The sequence below is a fragment of the Sarcophilus harrisii genome, chromosome 4 (genome assembly GCF_902635505.1).
Source record: "Sarcophilus harrisii chromosome 4, mSarHar1.11, whole genome shotgun sequence".
Lineage (NCBI taxonomy): Eukaryota > Metazoa > Chordata > Mammalia > Dasyuromorphia > Dasyuridae > Sarcophilus > Sarcophilus harrisii.
Window position 1 is genome coordinate 164,715,795 of NC_045429.1, and position 13,437 is coordinate 164,729,231.

General features: G+C 34.3%; 1 protein-coding gene across 2 annotated transcripts in view; it reads right to left on the reverse strand.

Moving 5' to 3' along the window:
- The window catches only part of ENPP3 (ectonucleotide pyrophosphatase/phosphodiesterase 3), a 116,260-nt gene that overhangs the window by 2,053 nt on the left and 100,770 nt on the right, over positions 1-13,437 (reverse strand). For both annotated transcript variants that reach the window (XM_012549338.3, XM_031964254.1), the window contains exons 23-25: positions 12,298-12,375; positions 10,810-10,942; positions 9,529-9,685 (exon numbers count right to left, since the gene is read on the reverse strand). In XM_012549338.3, coding sequence (XP_012404792.1) covers positions 9,529-9,685; positions 10,810-10,942; positions 12,298-12,375 — 368 coding nt within the window. The remainder of the gene's footprint in view (positions 1-9,528; positions 9,686-10,809; positions 10,943-12,297; positions 12,376-13,437) is intronic.

Here is a 13,437-nt window from a genome sequence, read left to right on the forward strand (position 1 = left end):
TATATATATATATATATATATATTTTTTTTTTCAGGTATTATTTAACATTAACATTTGACAAATATTTTATTTGCAAAAAATTGGTTTAATAGTCTGAGATCATGGCTGGATCTAAGGTTCTGTCTAGTAACACAAACAATTTATATTGAGTTTACTTTCTTGGGGGCTTTGCTTTGTATTTTTTCAAACATTTGTTAATTTTTTTTCTTTAATATTTCTAACTAAAGAAGGCCTCTAGCACATTGGGTCTATTTTCCTAGGGAAACATTTAGGGGCAGGGAGTGGAGAGGTACAACAGCTGCAGAGAACAGGCAAGAACAGATGGATTAAAATTTGTATCATCAGTGGAAACTTCCAAATAGATTACATCATAGATCCATTTGAACATTTTTCTATTAGACTAGGGATTAGACTAAAGGCTCTACTATTTTAAGTCAGATGAACTGTCTACATTTGACCACTAAGACATAATATATGAGATTTAGCAAACATTTATTAAATCCTTACTGGGTACCATACTGATCTCAAAGTTTTTATGACATATTCCCTGTTACTAATATTAATATATATGTACATATACATACTCTTTAGTATAAAATAATACATGATAAATCAAGCATTTATGAAGTACCTACTTGTGCAAAGAATTGGGGATACAAAGGAAAGTAAAAGCAAGTCATGTTTTAAAGCAACTCACAAGCTAATAGCAGAGACATGAAAATAACTATTACAAACAAGTTGTATACAAAATAAATTGAATTAGTGAAGTACAAAATAATATGATGGGAGATCTAAGGGAGGAAAGATTTTTATTAGCTTGGGGAAATACAGAAGACTTGCCAGAGGAGGGAATATTTGAGTCAAGAAAGAAACAATGAATAGTTTATAAGTAGGTAGAGAGGATGGAAGGGCATACAGAAGTGGAAAAGTAAAATCACTGAGATATTGAAAATGTATAGATGGCTTCTAGGCTCATTGGGCATAGATTTATTTTTTTTATCTGTATCCCTTGAACATAAAGCCTGGCCCTTAATCAGTACTAATTGACTAATTGGTCCTGTGAAGGCTTAGTACAGACCTCTGCCTAGTAGCAACATTTGATGACTAAATAAGAATTAGAATTAAAGTCCATGTAATGTTTTGCCTCCCATATGAACTGCTATAGAGAATGATGTCCATTCCATAAGACAAGAAGAGACTCAACAAAAGATCATCAGTTACCATCTTATTACTATTCAATGTTCATTTCTCAATCTTAATTTTTGTTGGCATGTCTATCATATTTAACATTGTTAATGTGTTGTAATAGAATAAGTCAAAAAGACTGTGTTTGAATGCCATAAAAAATTATTTAACCTCTCAGATCCCTAGTTCCCTTATCTATAAAATGATAAGATTGGTTTATATGACCACTAAGACCCTATCCAGTTTGAAATCCAGTCAATAATCACTCCTTTCCTTGATACTATGTCATCATTGCCCACTCATTCTTACATCATGAAATACTATATAAATGTGATTTATGCAATCTGGCTTCTGTCCCCACCACTCTACTGAAATTACTCTCTTGGTAGTTACCAGTGACATCTCAATTGTTAAATCTACTTTTTCCCCCCTCAGTATTCTTCTTCCTTGAATTCTCTTTAGCATTTCATGAAATCATAGAATCTCAGAATCAGAAGGGATCTTGAGTTTTATCTAAGCTAGTGCTGTTTGGAACTAAGATCTCTCTCTATATATATAACTGACAAGTATTAGTTATGATAAATCTGTTCTCCCTTGACTTCCATGACAGTTCCAAACTCTTTGATTGCTCCCTCTCTGTCTTCTTTTTGTATGCTACAAATGAACACATCCCCAGGAGTCTAAACTTGACCATTTCCTCATCACATCATATCGTTGGGAAATCTTTTTTTTAATAGCTTTTTATTTACAAGATATATGCATGGGTAATTTTTCGGCATTGACAATTGCAAAATCTTTTGTTCCAATTTTTCCCCTCTTTCCCCCCACCCTCCCCAAGATAGCAGCTAGACCAATACATGCAGTATTGTACTGCACAAGGACTTTGAAATAATGTACAATTAATGTGTGAAGAAAATAAAAAACACAAAAACAGGGATTGGAAATGCTATGTAAAGGTTCATGCTCATTTCCCAGAGTTCTTTCGCTGGGTGTAGCTGGTTCTATTCATTATTGAATAAATGGAACTGATTTGGTTCATCTCATTGTTGAAGAGAGCCATGTCTATCAGAATTGATCATCATAAAGTATTGTTGTTGAAGTATAGAATGATCTCCTGGTCCTGCTCATTTCACTCACCATCAGTTCATGTAAGTCTCTCCAGGCCTTTCTGAAATCTTCCTGCTGGTCATTTCTTACAGAACAGTAATATTCCATAACATTCATATATCATAATTTACTTAGCCATTCTCCAACTGATGGGCATCCACTCAGTTTCCAGTTTCTGGCCACTACAAAGAGGGCTGCCACAAACATGTTGGCACATACAGATCCCTTTGCAGTAGTAACACTGCTGGATCAAAGGGTATGCACAGTTTAATAACTTTTTGAGCATAGTTCCAAATCACTCTCCAGAATGGCTGGATGTATTCACAATTCCACCAATAATATATCAGTGTCATCCAATCTTGTGCTTGAAGAGAGTTCCTTGATTATTCTTAGACCTGTATTTCATGTTTTAACTTCTCTCATGAACTTTAGAACCATATTTCCAACTTTTTTGAAGAACATATTCCAATCATATCATATTATTGATTCTACCTTGATAAGCTCTTAACTGTCCTCTATCCACTACCATGATTCTGGTTTAGGACCTTTTGATTTATCTTTTGCAATAGGGTATTAATTGCTTACTTACACTTCATGCCCTCCTTGCTCTAACCTATCTGATTCCACTGATTCTGGGTTACTATTTCTAAAATGCCATTTTAATCATGCCATTTTCCTCACTACAAAATCTTTAATGGCTCTTCATAGCTTATTTCATTAAATCCAAATTCATAAGCCTCGCTTTTAAAGCACTTCACAAATCAATCCACCCTACCTTTTCATTTTTAACTTTTATTACTTCCATATGTATACTCTACATATTAATCATAGAGGATTCCTTCTCCCTTAAACATCCCCTCTTTCTCAGCTCTTATTGCTATAGCTAGCGTTTCTAATACAATATTAAATAGTAACGGTGATAGTGGGCGCGCATTTTTACAGTTAAAGATTCTTTATGGCCAAGGGAAAATCAGAAATTTTATGAGCAAAATTACAGACCACTTGTCACACAAATTAAGTCTGATCTAACCAATTGGAAAAATATTAAATGCTCTTGGATAGGGCGAGCAAATATAATAAAGATGACAATATTACCTAAACTAATCTATTTATTTAGCCTATACCAATCAGACTCCAAAAACTATTTTAATGACCTAGAAAAATAACAACAAAGTTCATATGGAAAAACAAAAGGTCAAGAATTTCAAGGGAATTAATGAAAAAAAAATCAAATGATGGTGGCTTAGCTGTACCAGATCTAAAACTATACTATAGAGCAGCAGTTACCAAAACTATTTGGTATTGGCTAAGGAATAGATTAGTTGATCAGTGGAATAGATTAGGTTCACGGGATAAAACAGTCAACAAATATAGCAACCTAGTCTTTGACAAACCCAAAGATCCCAGCTTTTGGGATAAGAACTTACTGTTTGATAAAAATTGCTGGGAAAATTGGAAACTAATATGGCAGAAACTAGGCATTGATCCATACTTAACGCAGACACCAAGATAAGGTCAAAATGGGTTCATGACCTAGGCATAAAGAATGAAATTATTAATAAATTAGAGGAACATAGGATAGTTTACCTCTCAGACCTGTGGAAGGGAAGGTTTTATGACCAAAGTAGAACTAGAGATCATTACTGATCACAAAATAGAAAATTTCGATTATACTAAACTGAAAAGTTTTGTACAAACAAAACTAATGCAGACAAGATTAGAAGGAAGCACTAAACTGGGAAAATATTTTTACAGTCAAAGGTTCTGATAAAGGCCTCATTTCCAAAATATATAGAGAATTAACTCTAATTTATAAAAATCAAGCCATTCTCCAATTGAAAAATGGTCAAAGGATATGAACAGACAATTCTCAGATGAAGAAATTGAAACTATTTCTAGTCATATGAAAAGATGCTCCAAGTCATTATTAATCAGAGAAATGCAAATTAAGACAACTCTAAGATACTCACTACACACCTGTCAGATTGGCTAAGATGACAGGAAAAATAATGATGATTGTTGAGGGATGTGGGAAAACTGGGACATTGATTCATTGTTGGTGGAGTTGTGAACGAATCCAACCATTTTGGAGAGTAGTTTGGAACTATGCTCAAAAAGTTATCAAACTGTGCATACCCTTTGATCCAGCAGTGTTACTACTGGGATTATATCCCAAAGAGATTATAAAGAAGGGAAAGGGACCTGTATGTGCACGAATGTTTGTGGCAACCCTTTTTGTAGTGGCTAGAAACTGGAAACTGAATGGATGTCCATCAGTTGGAGAATGGCTGAATAAATTGTGGTATATGAAAATTATGGAATATTACTGTTCTGTAAGAAATGACCAACAGGATGATTTCAGAAAGGCCTGGAGAGACTTACACGAACTGATGCTAAGTGAAATGAGCAGGACCCGGAGATCATTATATACTTCAACAACAATACTAGATGATGACTAGTCCTGATGGATCAGGCCATCCTCAGCAACAAGATCAACCAAATCATTTCTAATGGAGCAGTAATGAACTGAACTAACTATACCCAGAAAAAGAACTCTGGGAGATGACTAAAACCATTACATTGAATTCCCAGTCCCTATATTTATGCACACCTGCATCTTTGATTTCTTCAAAGCTAATTGTACAATAATTCAGAGTCTGATTCTTTTGTACAGCAAAATAATGTTTTGGTCATGTATACTTATTGTGTATCTAAGTTATATTTTAATATATTTAACATCTACTGGTCATCCTGCCATTTAGGGGGGGGTGGGGGGGTAAGAGGTGAAAAATTGGAACAAGAGGTTTGGCAATTGTTAATGCTGTAAAGTTAAAGTTACCCATGTATATATCCTGTAAATTAAAGGCTATTAAATAAAAAATAAATAAATAAATAAATAAACATCCCCTCTACTGTTCTGCCACAGTTATCTATATTCAATTCATTCCTTTAGACAATAATGCTATCTTGGATTCATCTCCACCCATAAAAACTCTATATATTCTTTAAAACCAAGTAGTTAAGTAGATTTGGAATTGGATGACTAAACACAAAGAACAGTCATTAATGAATTCAGAGAAAATTGGTGTGACTCTAACATGAATCACATAGATCTATCATTGGCACTTGCTGATCAACATTTTTATTAATAACTTGATAAAATATAGGAGTGATGCCTCCCAAAGCTGGGAAGAATACACATTTAAAAACAATATTGACATTATATTCAATATGTGTCCATAATTTTTTAGTATAATTTCTTTTAAATACTCTACAAGCTACTAATCTTTCTGGTTTCTTAATCCAAACTTTATTTTTAAACATTTTTTACCATTTGTCACTGTCCTACTTTCTAATTGAAATGCCTAAATATTGATGCAAAAAATGATCAACTTTGTAGACTGCTATCAACTTTGTCACATGGAGCAATGTTCAAATTACTGGAACAAAATAAGATAACTGAATTTATTAATATGTAATAAAAATTTTAATTTTTACACTAAAGCAAAAAGATATTGACAAACTAAAGCTAATAAGATGAATCTATAATATAAAATCCTTGAAAGCAGAAGCTTTTTAAATTTTATATGAAACAGTGCCTGGAATATGTTAAGTATTTAATAAATGCTCTTTCATTGACTAATAGGAATAAATATAAAATTATTCTTAGGTTCAAAAAATTGATTGCACAGGTATAGGATAGAGAAGAAATGGCAAGTTTTTGTGGAAAAATCTAGAATTTTTAGTAACCTGAAAGCACAATATTTACCAGCAACGTAGACTTTCAAGTGGTAAGAATGGGGCACAAAACCTAGCGAGACCTTAGTCTGAAAAAAAAGCAGCATAGTATACACAAAAAGAAGCATGACAGTTCTACTGTACTCAGCACTTCCTTTGAAGTAAAGTATTCAGTTCTTAAGAACACAGAGTTATCACAATGTGTTCAATTAAAATGTTGAGAGAACAGGACATTATGCCATACAATGAATAGGTGAAAAAAATCAAAGATTTTATTTAGCCTGGAGAAGAAAATACTTGGGAAAATAGGATTTTATTGCCATCTTAGGGTACCTTAAAAGGTTATCATAGAGGAGAAAAATTAGTTCATGTTAACTCCAGAAAGAATAAAAAATGAAAGCTACAAAGAGGTTTTCACTTAATATCGAAAGAGATGAGTTTCCCATCACTGAAGGTCTTCAAGCAGAGGATGGATGACCACCAGGGGGTTTTTAAAAGGGGATTTCTGTTCACATACTTGAATTAAATGTGATGCTATGACACTTTGAAGAACAAAAAATATCCTAGTTTAGGAATATTCGTCTGGAAGCAATGTGCAAGATGAATAAAGAGGATAGAGATGAGTCATAGAAAACCTAGCTAAATGCTATTTCAAGAGTCCAGGCAAGACCTAATGTAGTAGACTTTTCCCAATAATTTCTCTGATAGTTCTATACCAGACAGGACAATTGAGACAATGGCATAATGAAAAACAAGAACCTTCCAGAGTATAGAATAAATTTATAGAATGGCACGTTAAAGAGAAAAATTGGGAGCATGGAAAAAGAGGCCCAGAAGTTTTCATAGGACCATATAAGACCTACAATCCAAAATAAACCCCAAGGGAAAAAGTATTGTGTAATAAATATGCTGTCATCAATCTCAAATAGGTAAGGAACTGAAAAAACAATGGATAACCCTGGAACAGTCTCTAATTCTTCCTGGTGCCTTAATTATGAGCAAATAAGTAGATTCCCTGAGGATCCTATAAGAATTTGGCTAACATAGCCTAAGAAGTCTTTCTCTACACCTTACTTTGGCAGAACGTACAATGGAGGGTGGAGTTTATACAAGCCTGCTCAGCCACTTTGTTTACTCAGATTCCTGTGTCCAAGAAAAAACAGGCACTTATCTGTATGTACTGCAAGAAAAAAAGTCCCAAGGGAAACCAGGTCTCTCTGAAGAGGTTACTGGATTACTTGGTTCTTATACGTCTCTTCTGATACTGCCACTACCCAAGTACAGGCTCTCATCCTCTCTTTTTGTCTCTCTGTTTCCCTGTCTCTGTCTCTCTGTCTCTATCTCCTTTTCTCTCCTCTCTCTGTGTCTTTTTCTCTTTCTGTCTCTCCGTCTTTTTTTTTGTCTCTCTGTCTCTCTCTGTCTGTCTGTCTCTCTCTCAGACATACACATACACACACACACACACACACACACACACACACAACTCTAAAACCTCACATTGACTCAGGATCAAAAATAAGTCCTTATTTCTTCAACAATGAGATGACTTAAACCAATTCTAGTTGTTCAGTGATGAAGAGAGCCATCTACACTCAGAGAGAGGATCTTGAGAACTTAATGTGGACCACAATATAGCATTCTCACTCTTTCTGTTGTTTGCTTCAATTTTGTTTTCTTTCTCAGTTTTTTTTTTCCTTCTTGATCTGAATTTTCTTGTACAGCAAGATAACTGTATAAATATGTATACATACGTCGGATTTAATATATATTTAAACATATTTAACATATACTGGACTATCTGCCATCTAGGGGAGGGGGTCAGGGGAAGGAGGAGATAATTTGAAACAAGATTTTGCAAGGAACAATGTTGAAAAATTACCCAGGCATATCTTTTGGAAATAAAAAGCTTTAGTAAAATTTTTAAAAATGTAAAAAAAAAAAAGAAAGAAGGAAAGAAAAACAAGCCCTTAATAACCTAGCCTTTTTCAGCTTTCTCATACTTTGTTTTCTTCCACATACATTAAGATTCATTGATATTGACTTCCTGTCTGTTTCTCACACAAGATATTCCATCTCCATTCTCTGGGCATTTTCGCTGACTGTCCCCAAGGAAGAGAATGCTTTCTTTTCTTCTGCTTCCTAGCTTCCCTGGCTTCTGACAAGTGTCAACTAAAATCTTATCTCCTACAATAAGCCCTTGAGTTAAGTTTAGAAATCCAGCTGGGACTGCATCCACCTGGCTTAGTTGAGCTCATGAATCCAGTTAAACTAGCTTAAAGTTGCTTTAAATGAATCCAGTTAAACTAGCTTAAAGTTGCTTTAAATGAAAGATTGTTATCTTTCACACCAGCATCCTCTAGGCCATTTTTACTCCTAAGAAATTTTTTCACCTGAGAAATTTTTATGTGGTCCTGAATCTATAGATATATAAAATAGGTATACATATCAAACATTTGCTGATCATAAATAACATTTCATGTCTCTTACATTCAGTAATTCTACCTCACATGAGTTTGTGACCCACAGTTTAAGAAGCTTTGCTCTAAGACACCTTATTAATTTCTATTTGTTTAGTCCCTCAAAATTATCATCCCCAAAAGATATATTGTCCGTCCTTAATCTGTCTTTGGGTCTTATCTTATCTGATAAGTTCAGAAGATAAGAACAAACCTTTTTAGGTACTAGGGAATCTGCTTACTCAAGTTTATAAGATGCTGATGTGTCCCATAAAAAAATTAACATTTTTTAATTATCAAAGAAGTGTGATGACTAGCCCTACAAGGATGAGCTAACTTTCCTTAAAATAACCAATCATGTTATCTCCACTTTCTGATGCTTCCCACCCTGTAACCAATAGTATTGTCTTCCCCATCTATCCAACTCTGTATTCCTCAAAACTTAATTAAGGTTGGTGAATTCTATCTTAAGATCTTTTGTCACTGAGAGAGACCATCGACCCAATTTATTGGTTATTGCTAGCTTAACTAATACATTGATCATGCTCAGATCATTATCTCTGTTTGTCTTAATTTTCAAATGTAACATTACTATAGGTACAATACAATTATATAAGCAAGCATCATCTACACTCTGGTTCATTATACTACTAAGTACCACCCTGGATTTGAAAGAAAGCTGAAATGATCAGGGAGGGACATTAAAAGAGATCTCTCCTTCTGCTAAAAGGGATCCAAGAGGATTAAGGTTTACTTCAAAAGGCAGTTGAAAACTGCTTTTCATCCTAGGAAGGGCCAACATGGTACATTGTAAGTCAGTTAAATATAATATCCCAATGGTCCCTAAGAAAATCTGCCATCTCTGAAGAGATTCCTAGCTTGCTAATTCTCCCTACAATATGATGTACCTATCAGAAACTTCATATATTACATCAGAAGCATATCCCAACTTCCAGTGTTCTTGTATACAGGAAGCAGTGATCACCATCCAGCCAGAACAATAACACAGTAGAGAGCACACTGGCTACAAAATGTACTCACAGGACAACTTTCTATGTTGGTAGATCGATGAGGAATGATAAAGGGCAAGACATCCAAGGACCCAGGGCAGTTCAGTGGAGTATAAGTCTGGTTTTTGCAGCTACTCAGCACCACGAAGTAATGAGTTGGGATGGGAATGCCAGTATTGCTTATAAACCTTTTTTGAAAAAATGTTTAGTATTAGTCTTATGAAGTCTCTTGATTTCTAAGCAAGACATCAGATTGTTAAGGAAGATTGGGGAAGCTGGGTGGCACAGTGCATAAAGTTCCATGCCTGCAATTAGAAGACCTGAATTTAAATCCAGCTTCAGACACTACTTAGTAGCTATGTGATCCTGAGTAAGTCACAACTCATTTTGCCTCGGTTTTCTCAAATGTAAAATGACCTGGAGAAGGAAATGGCAAATCATTCCAGTATTTTTGCCAAGAAAATCCCAGTAGGGTCGCAAAGAATTGGACATGACTGAAACAAATGAGCAAAAAGAAAAAAAAATTCTAGACAAGCAGTTATCTAACTACTTTTCTAGATTTGAATTTAATCATAATCAGAGATTCCAGTAGAATCTCTAAATTATAAAATCCCTCAATTTAATATAATGAATTGATAGGGAATAGTGTGGTCTGCTGAAAGAAACATTTTGACTGGGAAGGAGGACACTTGAACTATGAAAGTCTTGTTTCTATTTTGTGCCACAATTTCCTTATCATTAAAAGGAAGTTACCACCTACATCACCTATTTCACAACAGTGAATAGAGGTAGTATGGCATTCTAGATTAGAATTATGGGATTAGAGTAAGGAAAGTTTGGATTCAAATGCAATACTTGACAGCTGTGTAACCCAAAACAACTTGCAATCTCTGTATATGGTTTCCCACACTAATGATTATTTGGATAGATGGATTTTTTTTAAATAATGGAACCAATTATTTCATTAGTATGGGGCAATTTTGATGAAGAAAGTTCCTCTACTCATGCATGTTGCCATCTAATTTGTGAGTTATGTCTGACAGGGGACAAGAGTGTAGAATACTGTATTTAATGTCAGACTTTTTCCATGTGTTGGCCAATTTTTCCGAACGGTTTTCTAAACAAGACAAACTCTTTATTTTATAGATGAAGACACTGAGGGCATGAGAAGTTAGGTGAGTTATACAAAATCCCCCAGCTCTTTCTACTTCATCACATTGTATCCCATGAAAGATATTTATTGACACAATGTTTGATTTTTAAAATTTCTATATAACCAACACAATTCCATGGATGAAAAACTCTTACTCACTCTGTAATTTCATGGGGCTCATCAGAACGTCCATCATAGTTATAATCAAACACTGGTCCACTAATCACATTCACTCCATTTCTTTTCGTAGCATATGTCACAAGCATAACATGATGAAAATAGTCCCACATTTCTGATAATAAAAGGATTAGACAAAAATAAATATGCTATTGCACATGAAATTATCTTCTCTATGATAAAATTTATTTTTAAAACAATAAATGTAACATCACTTTAAAACATCTATCTCAATATTTGCCAAGATATTATATATTTTTACAATCTGCATTTTGTTATTCTATATTGCATATAGAAGTAGTGTTTCATAGGATAGAAGACCAGAATTGGAGTTCAAAAGCACAGGATAAAAGTTTTGTCTCTGTCCAGAACATCTGTGTGATCAGGGGCAGTCATAGCCTCTTTGTACTCCCAGCAACCCTCTAAGATCTAAAGGAATTATCCTAACTTTTTTTTTAAGTTGTGGATTCCTTTGGAAACATGATGAAGCTTATAACCCTTTCTCAGAAGAATGTTTTAAGATGCATAAAGTAAAATACAAGGATTATAAAAAAAAAAAACTTATTATGAAGATGTTATTTTTTCCTACACAAGTTGAAATCTATTCCCTGAAATCTATACAAAGATTCCTTAAGGGATCTATGAATTTGGTCTAAAATAACAGAATAAGTGGCTAATCTCTACTCATCTATATCACTGGAAAGAGTCTCTCCACTGGGAATTCCCTAAATTAATAAAATAACAGATGTGGACATCCCCTCCCCAAGGGAGGAAAAAACACTTAGCAATGATTAGCAATAATAATTCACATCTAAATAGCATTTACTATATGGCAAACACTGTGCTAAGCACTTCACAAACATTTTTTCATTTGATTCTCACAACAACCTTGTAAGATAGGTACCATTCTACAGTTAAGGAAACTGAAACAAACAAAAATTAAGTGACCTGTCCCATCACAAAGCTACTAAGTATTTGAGCCTGAATTTGACCTTACTCTTCTGATTCCAGGCCTGCCGCACTCTATATACTGTATTACCTAGCTGCCTCTAATTACTTTGAATTTTGAACAATGAAATGAAATTATTTTGTAGAGAAGGGAGGTAGACTATCTGGGAAGTAGAAAGAGGCATTTCCAGACTTCTCTCTGAGACTTAGTTAGCAATGTTTGTTCATTACAGAGAACAAGAATATAGAAGGGAGATCTAAGGATTGGCACTTCAATTTGCCCTCAAGGAAATACAATGACTTTTTATTTGTGAATGAACAGTCTCTCTATGGTTCAACTAAATATGAACATAATGAGGTAAGAAGCTCAGCAGGTAAGTAGTCCAAAAGTAATTCAACACATCTTAAAAAGGTATCTCATGTTTACTATTAAGAATTCTATTTATACCAAAAGGAAATAATGCCAGTTGTGCAAGTGTGAGATTCCCCCTGAAATCCCAAGGATTCCTATAGTTAACTTACGTTTAAATGCTTTATAAGTAGGAACCAAATTGCTTGTAAGTAAAGCATCATATTGTCCATCAGACGTCTTGTTGAACACTGGGTGAAAAAAACCAAAAACAAAAGCAATAAAAACCTGTTCTGGTTATTATTGATGAAAACAATCAAGTCAAGTCAGCAAGCAGCAAGTTATTAAGCACTTGCTAGGTACCATGCACTATCCAAGGAGCTAGAATTAGAAAAAAGGGAAAAAACAGTCACTTTCTCACAATCATGGGAAAAGGGCCAAACCTTCATTACTCCATCTCCTCACTCAGCCCAGCTTCCGACTTTTAATAATGAGATACTAAGGGAGATACTAAATAGCAGACAGAAAATTCAGTACTATCCATTATTGCTGCAGTATTTCCAGGGCAACAGTTCCCATTCATAGTCAGCTACCTCAGACCTTTTCCTTGTACTAGACCAGGATGGGTAGAAAACAGAAGAGGATTCTCTTGAGGGATCTCTAGAATTCCTGTATCCCATATAACTGTCTAGCTTAGCTATTAACTTCCATTGAACCAATCACTGTGAAGTCACAACCAATTAAAATGGTTACTGATTTACCCTATTCACAGTTCAACATTTCAATAAAATATTATTGAAAATATTATTGAAAAGACAGAGTAGACATAGTAAGATTCCTTCTTTATGACTTGTTCCCCATTCCCACCCACCCCCTCATACAAGGGATTCTTCTCTCTCTTCAAAATATTGTTTGGTTTATCCATTACCTTCATAAGTAATAACTGTCTTCTAGTTCTTTCCATCAGAGCCTGTCAAAATACTACTTGTTCAATTCAAAACATAGTTAAAATTCTATCTCTTCCATGTAAAAGAACATTATTCCTAGCTGTGTGACCCTGGGCAAGTCACTTAACCCAAATTACCTCAGTTAAAAAAAAAAGATTAACAGATAGTATTTATGAAGTAGTTTCAGTTTCAGAAAACACATTACAAAAATTATCACACTTTATCCTCATACAGCAATGTGAAGTTGGTGTTATTAATGTTCTTATTTTATGCCTGGAGAAACTGAGGCACTAAAGGAAGTTACCCAAAGTCACATTGTTCACAGATGTATGATGTCTAATTTGAACTCAAATCTATCTACCTGGA